The sequence below is a fragment of the Corvus brachyrhynchos genome, unplaced genomic scaffold (genome assembly GCF_000691975.1).
Source record: "Corvus brachyrhynchos isolate BGI_N302 unplaced genomic scaffold, ASM69197v1 scaffold425, whole genome shotgun sequence".
Lineage (NCBI taxonomy): Eukaryota > Metazoa > Chordata > Aves > Passeriformes > Corvidae > Corvus > Corvus brachyrhynchos.
In genome coordinates this window covers 213,840-233,370 of record NW_008237896.1, presented here as the reverse complement: position 1 = coordinate 233,370, position 19,531 = coordinate 213,840, and the positions used below count along the sequence as shown (strand labels likewise).

Sequence of the window (19,531 nt, the reverse complement as noted above, 5' to 3'; positions counted from 1 at the left end):
CCAGCCTGCTGCTCCGAAATCCCTGCTACAGCCCATCTCACCATCCGGAGGGGCACTGGGACCAGCTGCCCCTGTGGGTTTGCAAAGGAAGCCTCTTTTTCATCTCTTCTGCCAGCTCACCTGCCATTACTGCATGGAGAGAGATGACCAAGCTCGCGCCACAGCGCCCCCTGCAGCCGCGGGGGAGCCATCACACCTGCCCAACCTGGCCGGGAGCGAACAGCGCCCCTGCCGGCTGTGACCGTAACTACACCGAAGGGAAAAGTGCTTGACTGCTGAGAGAAGGTTGCTACTGGGTGTCTGTTTCTGTTTGTTGTTGCTGCTGTTGTTGCTTGTTTGCCTTGTTATACATATATATACACACACACACACATACACACTACTAAAACATTTCATTCCTTTTCCCATATCTTTGCCTGAAAGCCCCATAATTTCAAGGTTATAATAGTTTGGAGGGCAGGGGGTCATATTTTCCATTCCAGGGGAGGTTACTGCCTTCCTTGGCAGACACCTGTCCTTTAAACCAGGACAATGGGTAACAAACAAAAGGAGCTGGAAGCCATGGTACAGAAGGAGAGCTTTGATGTAGTTGCCATCATGGAAATGTGGTGAGATGACTTGCATGACAGGAGCGCTGCAATGGTTGGCTACAAGCTCCTCAGAAGAGACAGGGGAGGGAGAAGAGGTGGAGAGGTGGCCCTGTATATTAGGGAGGCTCTTGACAGTAAGATCAAGTGCCTATGGGAAGAGTCAGGGAAGGCCAACAAGGCTGACGTCCTGGTGGGAGTCTAGTCTGTTATAGACCAGCCAGCCAGGATGAAGAGGTAGATTTATTGTTCTACAAGCAGCTGGAGGATGTTTCAAGATCACCAGCCCCTGTTCTTGTATGAGACTTTAGCCTGCCAGATATCTGCTGGGAACTCAACACAGCAGAGCAGAGGCAGTTTAGGAGGTTCTTAGAGTGTGTGGAGGATAGCTCCTTATCAGAGCTGGTGAGCAAGCCTGCTAGGGATGGAGTTCCACTAGATCTGCTGTTTACAGAGAAGAGCTGGTGGGAGATGTTGTGGTTGGAGGCCGTTTGGGGTACAGTGACCATGAAATAAGAGTTCTCAATATTTGGTGAAATGAGGACGGGCATTAACAAAACTTCTGCTCTGGACTTCTGGAGGGTGGACTTTGGCCTGTTTGAGAGACTGATTCAGAGAGTACCTTGGGAAACAACCCTTAAAAAACAAGGTGTCCAGGAAGGATGGACATCCTTCAGGAAAGAAACCTTGAAGGTGCAGGAGCAGACTGTATCCCTATATGCCAAAAGATGAGCTAGTGGGGAAGACAACTGACCTGAATGGGCAAGGAGCTTTTGAAGGAACTAAGGGGAAAAAGAGGGTGTATCACCTTTGGAAAGAGAGGCAGATAATTCAGGAAATGTTTAAGGATGTTGCTAGGTCATGTAGGAAGAAAATTAGACAGGCAAAAGCCCAATTAGAATTTAATCTGGCTACTTCTGTGAAGGATAATAAAAAATGTTTTTATACATATGTTAATGGCACAAGGAGGGGCAAGGACAACCTCCATTCTTTATTGGATGCGGGGGGAATATAGTAACTAAAGATGAGGAAAAGGCTGAGGTACTTAACTCCTTCTTTCCCTCAGTTTTCAACAGAAAGACAGAAAGACAGGTCGTTCTCAGGACAGCTGGTCTCCTGAACTGGTAGATGGGGATGGGGAGCAGAATAGCCCCTCCCTGTAATCCAGAAAAAGCAATTAGAGACCTGCTGAGCCACTTAGATGCTCACAAGTCTGTGGGACCAGGTGGGATCCATCCTGAGGTGATGAGGGAGCTGTCAGAAGAGCTCACCCAGCTGCTCTCCATCATTTATCATCAGTCCTGGCTCACTGGGAAGGTCCCAGGTGCCTGTAAGCTGGCTGATGTGACACCCATTCACAAGAACGGCCAGAAGGAGGATCCAGGAAACTCCAGGCCTGTCAGCCTGTTCCGGTTTGGCCAAATTTAGAAATATATCCTCTGAGAGAAGGCAGGTCACAACCACCCCTCCCCCACCAGGTTCGGGAGTAAATAAATTTTCCTCAAAGGAAAGTGAAAGAGATAAAAACTATTTATTTAACAAACACACAGGAAAAAGATAATTATGTTAAATAATAAAACCTCTCAATCTGCTGAGAGAAACCTGGGAAAATTTCAGAGTTCTTCTGCAGATCTCTCTCTCCCCCTCCTTGGAGTTGGGATGAGGAGGTGGGCCCACCTCCAGGGCCAAGGCCTCGGTGGAAAGTCCTCCCAATGTATTATGATGTTGAAACAGTCCAGCAGAGAGAAAAGGAAGAAAAACCAAAGTCCCAGGAAAACAAAAGTTCAACTTTCTGAAGGAAAAGGAGCTGAGGAAAAAAAAAATTGCCAAAAGCCAACTGGAAAGAAAAGCAAGCTGGGTGCTTCCCTTCCCTCTTGCTCTCCTGCCACAGCTGAAAAAAAAAGTTGCTATCTCTGTGTGACCTTGAACAAGCTGCAAACTGCTTTGAAAAAGTTTTGCTCAGTTTTTCCTTCCCCCTCTCAGGCTCGGCTTAAAGGCATAGAAAGGCACAAAAATTAATTTCTGGGCATAGGGCAGCGATATGAGATACACATCATAAAGTCACCCCAAGACACAGCCTGACCTCAGTGCCTGGCAAGGTTATGGAACAGAGCATCCTGAGTATGATCACATGGACAGGCGATACAGGACACCCAGGGGATCAGACCCAGCCAGCATGGGTCTAGGAGGGGCAGGTCCTGCCTGAGTGACCTGATCTCCTTTTATGGCCAGGTGACCTGCTTGGTTGATGCAGGGAAGGCTGTGGATGTTGCCTACCTGGGCTTCAGCAAGGCCTTTGACACCGTCTCCCATAGCATACTCCTGGAAAAGCTGTCAGCCCACAGCTTGGGCGGGTGTTCTTTGAGTTAGGAACTGACTGGACAGCGGGGCTCAGAGAATGCTGATGAATGGTGCTCCAGCCAGTCACTAGCAGTGTCCCCTAGGGCTCAGTGTTGGGCCCAGTCCTGTTAAATAGCTTTGTTGATGATCTGGATGAGGAGATTGAGTCCACCATCTGCAAATTTGCAGATGACACCAAGCTGCATGTGAGCGTCAATCTGTTGGAGGGTAGGAGAGCTCTGCAGAGGGATCTGGACAGGTTGGATCGATATGCTGAATCCAGCAATATGAGATTTAGTGAGTCCAAGTGCTGGGTCCTACACTTTGGCCACAAAACCCCCCTGCAGCACTGCAGGCTAGGGACAGAGTGGCTGGACAGCGGCCAGGCAGAAAGGGACCTGGGGGCACTGGTTGACAGCCAACTGAACATGAGCCAGCAGTGGGTCCATGTGGACAAGAAAACCAGTGGCATCTTGGTCTGTATCAGAAATAATGTGGCTAGCAGTACTAGGATAGTGCTTCTGGCACTGTACTTGGCAGTGGTTGGGCTGCACCTTGAGTATTGTGTCCAGTTCTGGGCCCCCCACGAAGGGGATCCTTTAGGAACGATGTCGTGATGTTCAAACATGTCCAGAGAAGGGCAGCAAGGCTAGTGAAGGAGGAGCGGCTGAGGGAGCTGGGGTTGTTTAGCCTGGAAAAAAGGAGGCTCAGGGGAGACCTGATCACACTCTACACCTCCCTGAAAGGAGGTTGTAGTCAGGTGGGGGTCAACCTCCTCTCCCAGGCAACCACTGGGAGGCCATGAGGACAGAGTCTTAAGCTGCACGTGGGGAAGTTTGGGCTGGACATTGGGAAAAAATTCTTTGCAGAAGGAGTGATTGGGTACTGGGGTGGTCTGCCCAGGGAGGTGGTGGAGTCACTGTCCCTGGAGGTGTTTAAAAACAGACTGGATGTGATGCTCAGTGCCATGGTTTAGTTGATAAGGTAGTGTTAGGTCATAGGTTGGACTTGATGATCTAAAAGGTCTTTTCCAACACAGTTGATTCTGTGACATTCATTGGAGCTCTTCTGCACAGGTGCATTTTCAGGTAGTCTGGAATAGTCCACAGGCATCCCTAAAAAGTCTGAATGTGATTCCGGAATCCTGTATTAGACAAATCTGGAAAAAGCACATTTCTCAAGTGAAGTGTTAGACATTTTAAGTAAAGGGAACTTCTGAGAAGTTGAATATCTGCTTAAAATGTTTCTTCTACCGTGTGTCTTGCATTTGTGGCAATCTCAGCAAGCTTAGTTTGTTTTTTTGCTTGCTTTCAGGGTATCAAAGAGCAGATAAACTGAGAAAAGTGTCATCCTTGTGGCCTGTGGACACACAGCATAGCTGCTTAGACATAGCTAGATGATCTTTCTGAGCTGAGTGTGTCTTCTTAGCACCGAAGCAGGATGGTTTAGATATTGCTTGAGTGTTTTCAACTAACAGTGCAGGGAACAGTAAATACTAGCAGAGCTCAGTGTGGTATCAGACATGTAGAAAGACAAGGAGAGCACTATGTGAGAGTGCTGTCCTGTTCTGCTCTACTCCTTTGGCTTGCAGCAAGTACTGTGAAAGTGGTAGATAGTAGTAGCATTATTAGTAGTGGAAATGGGAAAATAGGGAGATGGGGAATTGTAGATGCTGAAGAGGCTAGCGGAAAAATTTTCCACCTTTTACAGTCTCTTGTGAAAATCTCCATTCTCGTGCAAACTAGCTGAGAGACAGTTTGCTATTTTGTAAACTATTTGCAGGTGCAGGGTGTTGTGAGAATGCAGTGGATATTGTTTTGGTTCACTGAAGAAAATATTTTGAAATAGGCATTGTAGCATTCAGCCAATCACTCTGGGAGGTGTATGGTCAAGCACCCAATAATGCCATTTATCCTGGACTTGAATTCTGTGTCGTTCTTCGCACTGTCCCTGCAGACAACAGTGACAGGGAATCACAATATTTAATAGCTATACATACTATAAAGTAATGCTTCAGTAGTTAAATAATTTAGTGCCATTACATTACGTGGGATGGAAGGGGTTTTATTTGGTGTTTTTTGGTTTTGTTAGCCTTTTGGAAGACTAAGAGTATAGTGAAGAGGTATTGAAGATTTGCAGCGAGTTGTAGGAAAGAACATAAGACTGTGAAAGACAACAAAGTGCATAAAGTTCAGTCTCCTGTAGCTGTTGCCAGCTATCCAATAACATTTCAAAGAAGTCAAAATAATGCATATTGTTATGCAGCAGAAGAGAAGCAGTCCTGTGAGGAGCAGGGAGTTGGGCTCGTAATCCTTATGGGTCCCTTGTACCTCAAGATACTGTATGATTCTAAGTAGATTGAGGCCATAGGTAAAATTTTCTTTTTTCTCAGAAGGCAAGATTTATGTGCCAGACTTGTTACCCTATGCTCTGGTACAAGGCAAAATGAAAACTTAAAGAAATCCTGCTCTCTATGCCATTATGGTATATTACGGCATGGAAAATATTTTGACTCCTAGATTGTGCTGATAATGTAACTGGTTTATCTTATTGACATCATCAGACAAATGTGATTTAGTGACTATAGAAGTTAACTGCTGACATACGAACTGATCCATGAAGCTGTATTATACCATGGGTTATGATTAGTAAAATCTTGGTTTTATTTTACTTCCTTTTCTTTGTTCAGTCCTGTCTTTTCTCTATGCCAGGCAGTCAAATGCTGCTGTGATTTTTATTTCTCTTGCAGAAACTCCGTCTGAGCAGCTGGAATTAGTCTCTTGGCCTCATATAGGACATGGTTGGAGCTGGTATTAAGCAACTATCTCTAGATGTCTACTAAATCAACTTAATCCTTTTTTACCTTCAGAATCATATGAAGTAAAAGCTAGTTTCTGTAGTAGATTGTAAGTCACTGATGAGTTACGAGGTTTGTCTTCCTTCTTTCACTTGTGTCACTTCTTTGATCTGTATGATGTTCTGTGCTAGTAGTAGGCTCCATTTGATAGAAATAGGAGGAATCAAAATGTACTTCCTGCAGGTCCCAGAAGGGATGGTAGTTCTGCTGTTAGGCGTGGGAGTAGGGACTGTGGAAGGAGCTCCAGTGCAATGGATTTTCAGTTGCCTTAGTCAAACTGCCATTTTATCCTACAATACAACAGCAGCTTCACAGAGTGTCTTTTTTCAGTTGTCTGAAGCTTAGTTTCTTTGAATAGTTTGTATTTCACGCTTTTTGGGTTTTTGTGATGAGTACCTGAAAAGCATTCCTACTTTTTGCTGCCGTGAGTCACTGGTAAGCCAGATGTGAGAGTTGCTCAGTTTGCCTAGCTGTCACCGAAATGGCGAGAAAAACAAAAAACCCTCCCAACAACATTTTTAATGTTAGAGAGTCAAGGCATTACTTTATTCTCTGGCCAGGATGTACCACAGAAATCATCTCATCCACACATAGCCCGGGTGTGCAGAGAGAATTATTCCATGACACATGACCTTTACTAGATTTTTCAGATCTCTTACACAGTCAAAACTCATAGAAGCTAATTGGGTCAGTGTTCATTGGTCTCAAGTTGTATAGTTCTCAGTATTTGGTCTCCTATTGGATCTGGATTTCTTCGCTTCTGATGTTAATTAGATCTTCATTCCTTGATTTTCTTATCCCTCTTTTCCAGAGGAGATGTCTCCAATTCTGCCAGAGGCAGAGTCTGGAGTAGATGTTCCGTAGATGGCTGCTGATGTTCTGTTGATGTTCTTTAGATGGCCTTATCTTGTTGGTGTTGGGGTCCCTCCCCTGCCGTGTAGCCCTGGGAGAGGGGCCCTGAGGGCACAGACACGGGGATTCCCTGCCCCTGCTCAGCCTCGTTCCCATTGGTTGGTTTGTGTTCCCTGCGCGGGCAGAAGGACCCTTGGTCCCGTGACTGGAACAGTTCCTGGGCAGAGCCCCGGCCATGCGGCTGGAGAAATAAACATCTCTCTGAAACAGCTATCAAGAATCTGTCTGTCCATATATATTTCCTTTCCACGGGACTCCTGGTTTGATATATGCGTGTTGCAGGATCCCCACTGCAACAAACCAACACAATCCTTATTGGGCTGATACCCAGTTACTGCTTGATGCTCTACCTGAATCAGAAAAGCAATTAGTTATAAAGACACCTGTGAATATGGCTGAAGATGATTGCAGGATAACACAGGAGGATGTTAAAAAGGTACTTCCTCTTCAGGATCCAGAGTGGGGCCCTAATGAGCCAGATGAAATGGCACAGTTAAAAAGGTACTGGGGATTCATAATAAAAGGGCTAGAAAGAGCAATCCCTAAAGCCATAGACTGCTCAGCCCCGTATGCTATGAAGCTGGGTCCCTCTCAAACACCTTCTGAATTTTTAGACAACTTGCGAGATGCGATGCGTTGCCATGCCACCTCGGATCCTGGACCGGAAGAAGGAGTGCAGCAATTGGTAAATTTATTTTTAGGACAATCCACAGGAGACATCCGGCAGAAGCTTCAGAAGATGCAAGGTCCAACAACCCGGAATCTAGAGACTTTGCTTAGTGTGGCACGGAGCATTTATAGCAATTGGGGAGAGGGAATGCAAAAATTAATAAGGGTGGTAAAAGAAGAAAAAATAAAGGAAGACGTGGGCAAGGTCCACCAAGACAAGGACCACCCCGACTAGGAAGGGACCAGTGTGCCTTGTACAAAACCTGGGCATTGGAAAAACCAGTGCCCAGAAAAGAGAAAGGGTGATGAAAAAGAAATACGACCAGAGAGGTGCGGGGGTGGTTGCTCATATCCAAGACTGGGCGCTACCCTAGGGGACCCTCTGGTTATAGTTAAACTAGGGAACGAAGAAAAGAAAGTGGAATTTTTAGTAGATACAGAAGCAACATACTCAGTGTTGAATAAAGCTTTGATACCCATATCAAGGGGTTATTTTGTAGTGACAGGGTCAACTGGCCAATCTGGAAAGGCATACTTTTGTAAACCACTGAAATATAAATTGAGAAAACAGTGGGGAATTCACCAATTTTTATATATGCCTAACGCTCCATCTGCACTTTTGGGCAGAGATCTGCTAGAGCAGCTGGAGGCAAAAATAATATTTAAAAATGGGGAAATCAGTTTGGAAGTAAAAGACCAACAATATCTAGAGTTGCTGAGCCTAATGCTAATAACCAAAGAAACGGAAATAGCGAATGAAGAAGAAATGATTAAGAAGATAATGGATCAAGTATTCCCTGGAGTGTGAGCCTCTGGTACCCCAGGGAGGGCAAAGAATGCCCTGCCAATTCAAATCAAGCTTAAAGAAGGGAAACGGCCTGTAAGGGCCAAGCAATTTCCCTTGAAAAGGGAAGACAGAGAAGGGATCAGGCCAATTATTGAGAACTTTTTGCAAATTGGATTGTTAAGGGAGTGTCAATCTGATTTTAAGACTCCAACTTTACCCGTGAAGAAACCTGATGGGTCATACAGGTTAGTACAAGATTTGAGAGCAGTCAATAAAGTGACGGAGGATTTATACCCAGTGGTTGCTAACCTTACACCTCATGAACTCGTTTAACACCTGAACTAACCTGGTTTACCGTTTTAGATTTGAAGGATGCTTTCTTTTGCCTCCCTCTCCAAGGACCCTTGGTCCCGTGACTGGAACAGTTCCTGAGCACAGCCCCGGCCATGCGGCTGGAGAAATAAACATCTATGAAACAGCTATCAAGAATCTGTCTGTCCATATATATTTCCTTTCCACGGGACTCCTGGTTTGATATATGCGTGTTGCAGGATCCCCACTGCAACATGTTGGAGCTACTCCCATTTCCAGTCTGTGGAAATGCTAAGCCCATCAGGCCTCACCTAGAGAAAGAGTGCCCTGGAAAGAAGCTTCAGTTTCCTTCCCCTGGGGCAAAGATATATATGGCTAAAGTCATATATAAAAAATTTTTAAACTAGTATGTTTTCCAACATAGCTGGAGCTGTTTTGTGAACTGGTAGTTCCCGTTAATGATCATCAGATGCTTACTTGAGTGAACAATCCTGAAGGTGTGTCAGGTTCCTGCCTTTCTTGTTTACAGTTCTTAATGGTTTTTTTGTTTGTTTTTTGTTTTTTTTTTAATGCACTGGCCTGGAAAAGGAACTGACATCGAATATAAATATGATTTACCAAATTTGTTCCAGCAAAAGTTTCATAGCAGCTTGGGTTCTGTCTGCTGCTTCTATAGCTTTTATAAATTGCACTGCTGTGTGCTAGGTTGATGGTTCCTGATTTTTACTGTCAGCTGGCTGAGGATGGTTGTTTGGGGCATTAATATTTGCTTGAGGAAAGGGCCATTAAAAAAAATAATTTCAACTTAGGCCTTTTAGGTGACTAGATGATACCAGCATCCTGACGTGACCATAATTGATGCTGTTCAGCAGTTATGACATCCCACATAGTTCTGTGCCTCAGGCACAGGCCTCAGGCAGCTAGCTTTAATACTCTGATTCCAAGACTTTCCCCCCTCCGCCCTTTGTCTTAACAAACATATCCTGAAACAAGGAGATTGGGGTGAGCTTGTTGCTGAGTGCAACAGATGAATACCAACAACTTAGTATGTCTGTCGGGATGAGAGTTGGTTTATAGGAAAGCTGGGATAACTGTCCAACACACTGCTGTTGTATAGTATACAGACCTCAGTGTCAGTTGTACATACTTAACATTTGTTAGTGCGCTTCAGCACATTGTCCTATTGTCCTGTTCCACAGGGATTTTCTGCAGAAATGCTCACCCAAGATGCTGTTTCTCTTGAATGTTTATCATAGTGACCACAGTCTTCTCATGCTCTAGTGCCACCCATGCTTTATAAAGGTTGTATTCACAATATTCTGGTGTAACTTAAATTATCTTTTACTGCAAGTGTTTTGGGTGAGGGGGAAGTCTCTTATCCTTACTTTTTGGTCCTGGCTTAAGAAAGCTCCTAAGATATGTGTAGAGTTTGAAACTGCACTGCCCTTTTCGCTAAAGGGTTTGGAAGAGGGAAGGGTTGCAGGGTATCAGCACTGATTTTTATAGCAAGCTGTTTTAGTCTTGAGATGTTTCATAGAACACTGTGACAGAACACATAACAGCAGGAGATCTAGGAAGAAAAGGAACAAGAAAGTCTGTTCATGGACATGTATGGAAATGTAACAGATTTAGGATTGAGTACAAAATTAGGTTCTCTGAGGGAAAACAGCTCTTCTCAGTTTGATGTCTGTTCCTCAGGTTTTGTTCCTTTTTCAGGAAAAGAGGAAACTTTCCACTTTAGAATAAAGCTAAGTGCTAAGACAGATGTCTGACTAGTGACTAATTTCTGAATGTTGCTCCTACCATAATCACTTACATCTGCATGACAGAGGAGCTCAGTTTGTCATTTGCCTCCTTTGCAGAGTTCACTACACACTCCCTCAGGTATGAAGGAATTGGCCCGAGGGCACAGACCTGCCACCCTTGGGGAGCATGTGCTTACTGAGTACTCTGAAAGACTGCAGCAAGTTGAGACTCTTGTGCATACTGGCAGAGAGTCAACCTTCATCGAAGTTTCTCTCATTTGTGCTGGAAGATAAAAGTGTAACTGTTAAACTGAAAGTGTTTAATTTGGCTGAGTGTAGGTACTCTTAAAATATTTCCCATGTCTTAACTAGCTGACTGACATGTCAGTAAAACTTCATTTAAGGAGTTGCCATGTGCATGTCTAGCTATGTAATCAAGAAGAATCTAAATAATTCTTAGAGGAGGTAAAAAGAGTATTTTATTCCTCTTATGGACCTGAAAAAAAAAAAAGTATTCTGTGAGCCAAGAGGTATAGAAAGAGGCACTTACAGAATTGCTTTGAATTGCTTGTGGGCACTAAACCCCATTCCTTCTAGGACCATGAAAAGCAGTTTTCCACTTGGAGAGGTGACTGATCTGATACTGGGTAAGCCAGCTTTCTGGGAGTTTTCCCTTAGTAGTGGTCTCCTGGCCATTGTGTTGTGGTAGCAGTCTCTTACATCAAATACCTATATTGAAGCACTGTTAGCTTTCCTTGATAACTATTCAAGCACAGTGTCATACAGATGCAATTTTTAAGGAAGAGAGGAGGCTTATTTCCTAGCAACTGGAGATGTTACTGCAGGCTGCCTCTTGGTCAGGCAGTTCTTTTTGCTTTAACCATTGAAGTTCCTTTAATGTGAAGTGTCACTGGGTCAAGAGTTTAATGCTCAGAGATTTTTCCTATGAAAAACAGAAACCATTACCATAGACTTAAATCTTAAAATGATTCTCTAATGGACCACTGAGCTGACTCCTGTAGAATACAAGTAAGTTTCACTACAGGCACGTGGTAGGTACCTGATGCCTGTGTCCCGAATGAGTGTGCTTGAGATCACTCAAAAAATCTCAATCACTCTGCAGCCTGGAAAGGAGTGTGGGAGGGGGAATACACCACCACAGCCTGAAATGAATTTTCTGTTCAGGTGCACATTGTGAGTTTTCTGCCAACTAGTGTAGCGTCTGTTAGAACACACTGTTCTATTTGGGCAATTATTTAAGTGCAGAAAGCATGAAAACTTTCTTGTTCTGTGTTATGTGCAATCCTCTCTTTCAGAAATTTATATACCATTGGTTTGCTAACTATCCATCTTGCATAGTAATAATAAGATGCTAATATAGTGGAAGAGCCATTGAATAGAAATATTTTCATTAAGTTGTTAGTCTAAAGCAAGCATTCTTTTTTGACTAAGCCAGAGTCATTTGCAGGCACCAAAGTTAACTGACTGACTACAGTTTCTGCAGAACACCATTCTAGTATGTGTTCTATCAGAATGTCTCATGCATTTCCATGGTTTTTTTTTACATTTCATCAGCCAGTTTGTTCCTTGGTTCATATGCATTACTACATGTAGTATAAGAATGTGTTGAATAGTCTCTCTTAATTTGCAAGAGTCTTTTGAATGATATACAGATCTGGAGACTTTTATCAAGGCTTTTTGTAGATGTTTATGTTAAGCTGGAAATAGCACCACAGCTGTTCTGAAGCATGATTTCATCATTGGTTGGTTTTGCATGGCCTGGTTCTTGGTAGTGGGGGGGCCATGGAGGTGGCTTCTGTGAGAAGCTCCTAGAAGTTTCCACCATGTCTGGCAGAGCCATTCCCTGATGGCTCTGAAGATGGACATGCCTCTGGCTAAGCCTGGGCCAATTAGACATGGTGGTAATGTCTCTGTGATAACATATTTAAGAAGAAAATCAAAACACAGTGGGGGTAATTTGAATTCCAGCTAGAGAAGATGAGGAGATGAGAACATGTGAGGGAAACAACATGGAAACACCAAGATCAGTGGAAAAGGAGGGGGAGGAGGTGCTCCAGGTGCCAGAGCCAAGATTCCTCTGCAGGCCGTGGTGATGACCATGGTAAAGCAGGTTGTCTACCTGCAGCCCATGGGGATCCACGGGGGATGCAGAGATCCATCCACAGCCCAATGGGGGAGGTCCTCACGCTGAAGTGGGTGGATATCTGTGTGAGGCAGTGATCCAGTGGGAGACCCAGTGGAGAGAGGGGGCCCCTGCTTTCAAGCTGGAGCAGCCTGCCCTTGGAGGACTGCACCCCGTGAAAGAGTGACCCATGCCACAGCAGTTTTGGGGGGGCTGTTTGCCCATTGGAGGGGCTCACACTGCAGCAGTTTTGACAGGACTGCTGCTCATGAGATTGGAACCATGCTGGAGAAATTCGCGGAGAACTGTCTCCCATGGGAGGGACCCCACGGCACAGCAGGGGAAGGACTCCTCTCCCTGAGCAGTGGAAGAAAAACCTTGGGTGACAAACTGACCAAAACTCCCATGCTCTGTTTCCCTGTGCTATTGGTGGGAAGGGGGGAGGGATTGGGAGAAGAAAAGGTGTTTCTAAGGGCTTATTTTACTTCTCATTATCCTCCTCTGATTTTGTTAATAATAAATTGCTCTGTACCTCTAAGTTGAGCCTGTTTTGCCCTTGGAGTGTTTTCTCCTTGTTTTTCGTGGCGCTAACTCATGAAGCCTTCATTATATTTTTCTCTCCTCTGCCCAGCTGTAGCAGGGGAAGGATGGGTGAGCAACTTTCATGGGTGCCTGGCATTTGGCCAGTGTCAAACCACGACAACCAGCCAAGGCAAAGCACATGTACTTTATCAAAGCTTTTGATGCTGTCTCTCACAGCATCCCTGGATTAAATGTCCAGGAGACAGCTTGATAAATCCATTGTATGTTGGATGAGAAGTGAGCTGAAAGGTCAGGTGCAAAGGGTTATTGTAAATGAGATTATGTTAGGCTGGTGACCAGTAGTCACTGGTAGGGTTTCTTTAGTGTCTTCATAAATTATCTTGGTCCAGAAGTTGAATGTACATGAAATAAATTTGCTGATGATACAATGTTAGGAGGATCTGTGATCTCCTTTGAGAGCAGAGGCCTTATAGAGAGATCCAGATAGACCAGAGAGCTGGGCAGTCGCCAACCATATGAAATTTAACAAGAGTAAGTAATGAATTCTCTACCTGGGACACGGTAATCCTGCTTATATGGACAAACTAGGAGATGGGAAGCAGCCCTGTGGAAAGAGATCTGGAGGGTTTGGATTGATGGCAACTTGAATATGAGTAAGCAGTACGCCCTGGCAGCCACAGGGGCCAACTGTGTCCTGGGGTGCATCAGGCACAGCATCACCAGCCAGTTGAGGGGGCGGTGACTACCCAGCTCTTCTCTGTGCTGAGGTAGCTTCACCTCGAGTCCTGTTTTGAGTTGAGGAGTTTTGAGTGCTTCAGTACAGGAAGGACATCAGACTACTAGATTGTGACCAAGGTGGGGAGAGGCCTTGAGGAGCAGCTGAGGTTGCTTGGCCTGTTGAGCCTGGAGAAGAGAATGCTGAAGGGTGATTGCATCACAGTCTCCACCTTCCTCAAGAAGGCTATGAGGAGGAGGTGCTGATCTCCTCTCTCTGGTGACCAGCAGCAAGACAGGAGTCTTGGAATGAAGCTGTGTCAGGGTAACCACAGGTTAGACATTAGGAAAACGTTCTTCACCCCAAGGGTGGTTGGATACTGGAACAAACTCCCCAAAAAAGTGGTCACAGCACCAAACCTGCCAGAGTTCAGGGAGCATTTGGCCAATGCTCTTAGTCATGCAGTTTAATTTGAAGTAGTCCTTTGAGGAGAGGAGCAGGACTTGCCGGTGCCTTCCAACTGGATTCTGTTTCTATGATAAACACCTGGGAAGAGAATTAAACTAAATCTGTGAGGTATTTAATCCAAATAAGTAAATTTTGCTAGCTATTTACAAAAGTAATCTGAAGTGGGATTTTTACTATTGAATTAGTTCATCAAGTCTCATAATGATTACTTGTATCTGCTTGTTTAAGAGCGTAAGCCTAGCATGTCTTAAACACAATTCTTCAAAAGTACCACAAAGATAATATTTTCACCCTCAACTTCATTTTACGTATTTTGGCATTACACGGGGTTTTAACAGCTTGGGTGGAAAACTTTCCAGTTGAAAAGCATATAATGATTGCCTTGAAATGTTTTTTGATTTTTGGAATATAAAGCTACAGTTAAAAGGTGATGATTCTGAACTTTAGTTAAACTACTGGTGTCTGTCTGGTGTGATCAGTATCCTTTAGCCATTGCTGTGGCGTACATCTTAATGGTGCTATCTTTTGCGGGGGACATGGTGGGGGTGGCTGTGTCATCTGTTTTCTGTAGCCCAGCATTCTCTTCCTACAGAGTTTGGGAGAAGACAGTCCATTGCTGTCACTTGCAATCATGCCTAGAGTTTCCTAGGAACAGTGACTGTACACAAATTTGTAAATAAGTGTGAATTCAGTGAGACAATTTCATTTAAGTGTCGCCTGTAAACTGGTCTATTCTCAAAGGATTTTTTCTTTTCCTAGCTAATAAATTGATTACACGAGAAGGGCCTTCCTTTCTGCAGATGCGAATAAAACACCTGATGAAGTCAAACTGCATCCCCCAAGCCACTTTCTTGTCGAAATTGTGTGCAGATTCTCCAGAAATTGCAAACGTTTCATCTTTTCGCCAAGCCTACATCACATGTGTGTGTTCAATGCTGCCTAATGAAGACTCCATTAAGGAGGTTAGTAACCGATAGTCCCTTTTTAATATATATCTATATTTATGAAGCATTTTAGTATTTATTTATGTAATACTAAGAACTGAAGCTGAAGAGTGAAACTGTTGCAGAGTTCCAAAAGAGGAATGGTGTATTGCAGACTGCAATGGAAAAGAACTTTTGTGTGAACTGCTGCTGTGGATAAGTATGTATGTATGCTTGATTAGATGTGTTTGAAAGATTAAAAATTATAACTTTAGTTCCATTAGTAAGCAAAATACAATTGGAAAACTGTCTTTTCTGACTCCAGCACTGGTACCAGAGCAATTACTTCTCATGTAGTCGTCCTGACCTAAGAAAAGTTTTAAGAAAAAGAAATCATGAAACAAACAAAACACATTTTAGAGTTGTTCTTCCTGAACTCTAAACTTGTTTTTGGCAGTCTTCCTGTTACAGTAACAACCATAGCAATGATTTGTGTTCACACATAACTGCTGTAGCACAGCTGACTCTTGCCTCTATTGCCTCCTGATGTCACACACCTGTTATGGGATCAGTCTCACTTGTATGTATTTGGTATAGTTTTAAGTGTGAGACTTGGACATTTTGAATAAGCCTCAGTGAAACCAGGGGAAGCTTGAGATACAAAAAAAAAAAAAAGCAACTCTCATCATGTCTGCACTTCCTGCATGAGTGGCAGAGTGATCTTGTTGTACATGTAAACTATTTTAAAAACCGTTCCTTAAAATACTTCTTGTGAAAAATAAATATTTGCATAGGTGACTCTTCAGTCTGCACTTTGAGCCAGATTCCCCTCAGAGTGCTGTAGGAGCAGAGAATGTATTTAACAGCTCACTGCAGACATGATCCGTGCATTGAAAACTTTGGAGTTGATGGTAGCTTAGAGCATGTTCTCTGATTGGATTGGCTGCTAATGAGGAATGCTAGAGAAATCACATTAAATTCTGTTCCATTTTCTGTTTAATTTGAGGGTTGAGAAGTGTAGCTGTAGCTGTTTTACCTTGATACTCAAAACAGTCTTTTCTTGCCAGTCAAGTATAAAAGCTGGAACACTGATAAATTGAATCAAGTTAATTGCTGAATTAAACTTTTTATGGGGAAATGAAGCCACAAAGCATCAAAGCAGTGTCTTAAAGCGGTACAGTTTATTGACTTAACTGGAGCTGTAGCCAAAACTGTGAAAAGTATAAAGTCAGTGGTGTTCCAGTGCCAGAAAATTAACTTTAATAGCTGGCAGTATGAAGATTTGCATGGCATGTTTCTTTGCATGCTTGGTCTCAGGTGTTGTATAGTTGGCACCCTTACAGAATTGCTGAATTCTGAGACTTCTAAAACACTTTCATTTACACCTTTGTTTTAAGAGGCAAGGAATGTGTTGTATCATCATGTTACCTATTATCTTCCTCAGGTAGAAGGTTGTCAGGTGTAATGAGAAGTGGGAAAAAGGGATGGGAAAAGGTGAAAAATGAAAAAATAAGAGTTCAAAGAATGGCAGCTGTTGGGGAATGATAGATAGCAATAACCAAAACCCCACCAGGGGGAAGAGGGAATAAACTGTAATAAAAGGAGCAAAAGTTAAGTGAAATTTGAAGTTCAGAGTAGGATGGGGTAGGTAGAGGAACAGGGCTTCACTAAGAAAGTAAATATTACAGAAAGCTTGAATAGGAATGAAGATAGTTTGGGGAGGATTGAAGAGAAAGAATTTGTTTTGGAAGATTAGACAATGTGTGGTCATCCCTTTCCAAGAATTGGATGTGGTTGGGCTAAGGCAGGTGTGGAAGTTAAATTGCTGAGCTCCTACAAATTAAACGACTTCTATTTATATCTATAAGCAAGAGCATATATATACACACACAAGTGTATCTACATATCTGTATGTGCGTACATCTGTAGAGGTATGTAAATACATGTATATGTATGTCTGTGTATAACATACGTCTATGTGGGTGTGTGTATATATTACATACTGCATATGAAGTTGTTCCCTGCCTTTCTGGTGCTTCCTGGTACCTTGAATTGATTCTGAGGCACACATGTAACAAGAAATATAACTCTAGAATTGTTTGTTCACTGCTGCTCTGTGTGAATGTAGAAAGTAGAATTAAGGATCATGTCAGACTTCCAATGTTTGGCTTGAATTTGCCAATTTATTGAACCAATTAAAATGCTAATTCAAGCAGTTCTCTTACATAGTGATTTACTATTGCAAAAGCATGAAGCCCCAAATTTTCTATGGTCTATGATGGTTTTCTCTGCAAGACTAGTGCCAGCCACATGTAACAATAAAAAAGGATTTTGAAATGCAACAACCAGTTAAAATTAAAGCCATATTGAGAGTTTGAATTGTAACTGGTCATTTCTGTCGAATGTTAGTGTGAGTGTTTGCTGGAACACAGAGGAGCTTCCTTATATTGTCAAAGTAGGTTTTGTTTAATTTGGAATTCCTTTGGGAAAGACTGATCCAAAGTCAGCGAGTAAAGCTCTTCAGGGAGTCAATTTAAGCAAATGCCCCTTATCCCATTCATAAAAAATTCAGTTGTGAAACAAGCAGTCATCTTTTGGAGGCCTTCTCCAAATAAAGAGTATCGACATGGTGTCCTACTAAAAAATGGTAGAAGCCTTAGGTTAGTGGTAGGAAATTTTTATGATGACATAAAAAATAAAATATCACTGTAATGCCACAACTTTTCCTTCAAACTAAGGTAACGTAGAAAACAAAGACAAGTTAAATCTTACATGGTTGTATGTTCTTTGGAATAACTTTGAGGAATAAACTGGCATCCTTGTTAATAGAACATGGGGGGGATGGCATCATTTTTCAACAATTCTGATTTAAAACATCTTAGCAGTGTTCATTCTGTAGTCTTCTAGCTTTCAATGAGTTGTTGTTCTAGTTGGGTTTATAACAGAATAACAGTGGTCAGCATTTCAGGTTTAGTAGACTTCAATAAATGTCTGGTTTGTCACTTAAGTGACTGACTGGATATGTTGGATGATTGCAAGATGTGCATTTGGACTTCTTGTCTTAAATATTAAAAAAAAATCTCACAAGCAATCTCCCAGCAAAAAAGATCTCACAAACAAAAAGCAAAAACCCCAGGAGCTGAAATGAGATGGATTATCATTGACCAAGATTGAGGTAAATGGGACTTGAAACCACTTGCCTTGTTGCTTACTCAGTAGTTAATGTCCTGAATGCAAGTGACTTTGTCCAAAAAGAATCAAATTTCTATGGGGGGAGAATGGCTCTGATGTACTGTGTAGCTGTAGGTTTCTCCAAGTGCCAGGCTGTGTTTGTGCTGGAGCTGGTGGTGTGCCTGCTGGTCCAGTGCACAACAGAAGTTCTGGGTCTTGTTACAGCCTAAGTCTGATTGAGGAATAACTGATGACTGTTAAGAATACGGGATGTATAATTCTGTAGCCTCAGAAACCCTAGTAAATAGGTTTTAATTTTGTAGTTTTTAAAACAGTAGTAGTGGTGTTCAGTGATTGTTGTTTTAATGGAACTGGTGATGAGCGTGGTCTCTGTCAAGTAATGTCTGGCCGAGTAGCTCACAGGTAGCCTGCCACGTTGCCTTCAGATCTGTGAAGGAAACTTGTCCCATACTTACATGCACTGACAATATTTGCGTTTCTAAAACCCAAGACTTGAAAGATCAGAATTCTATCACACTGCTGCAGGCAGCCTCTGCAGTATTTAAGAATATTTGCTGTAGTATTGAGGAGATGGCAGTGTATAATTGTGGAAATTATCAAACACAGAAGTTTGTGTCACTTAGCTTTAAATTTAAATTTTAGCTTTTTAAATTTGCCTTCTAAAATATACTGATTGAAATTGTTATCTATGAAGAATAGGAATAGCTGAGTGAAGAGAGACTTGTGAGAAGGCTGGAGTTGCCCAGCTGTCAGACTTAGACTTCCCACCCAAGCTGCAAGGCCTGTGTGGCTGTAGGTACCAAAGGTTGATGACAGCGTAAGAAAGGTGCTGCTGGCAAGGAATGTTGGGGGGAGATGGTGTGCAGCACTGTCCTGTTACTTACAAGAGCCCCTTTCTCTCCTGGGCAGTGATCAACATCTTCACAATTCTGTCATGTGGCTATTGGTATGGGCTTGCTTCTCAACCCTCCCCTGCCTGCTGGAGGTGACGCTTGATTTACAGATACTGTATGGGCTTACAATCTTTGACATGCAAGGATCAATGATGTCTGTTCTCTTAGACAGCAAAGCATTGTCTCTTAAATAATTTTCTGATCTTGTGTGCGGGGGTGTTTTTTGTACACCCCCCCCCCCTTCCCCCCCCCCCCCCAAATCTGCTGTATTTTACTTTAATACATGCAAAACTGACATATCTGCAAGCCCTTGCATTTTGTGAATTGCTCTAGAAATGTCTGCTGCAGGAGGTCAGTTCTGGGTCTCAAGCTGAACACCAAAAGTCAGTGGACCCTAGAAAATGTTGACATTGCTCAATGAACTCCAGTGTCAAGCCTGAATGGG

General features: G+C 43.1%; 1 protein-coding gene across 1 annotated transcript in view; it reads left to right on the top strand.

The window, feature by feature from the left end:
• Nucleotides 1–19,531, top strand: part of RLF (rearranged L-myc fusion) — a gene marked incomplete at its 5' end in the record, with an annotated part of 57,091 nt that overhangs the window by 20,931 nt on the left and 16,629 nt on the right. Inside the window, 1 exon segment of the mRNA XM_017732907.1 lies at nt 14,838–15,040. Coding sequence (XP_017588396.1) covers nt 14,838–15,040 — 203 coding nt within the window.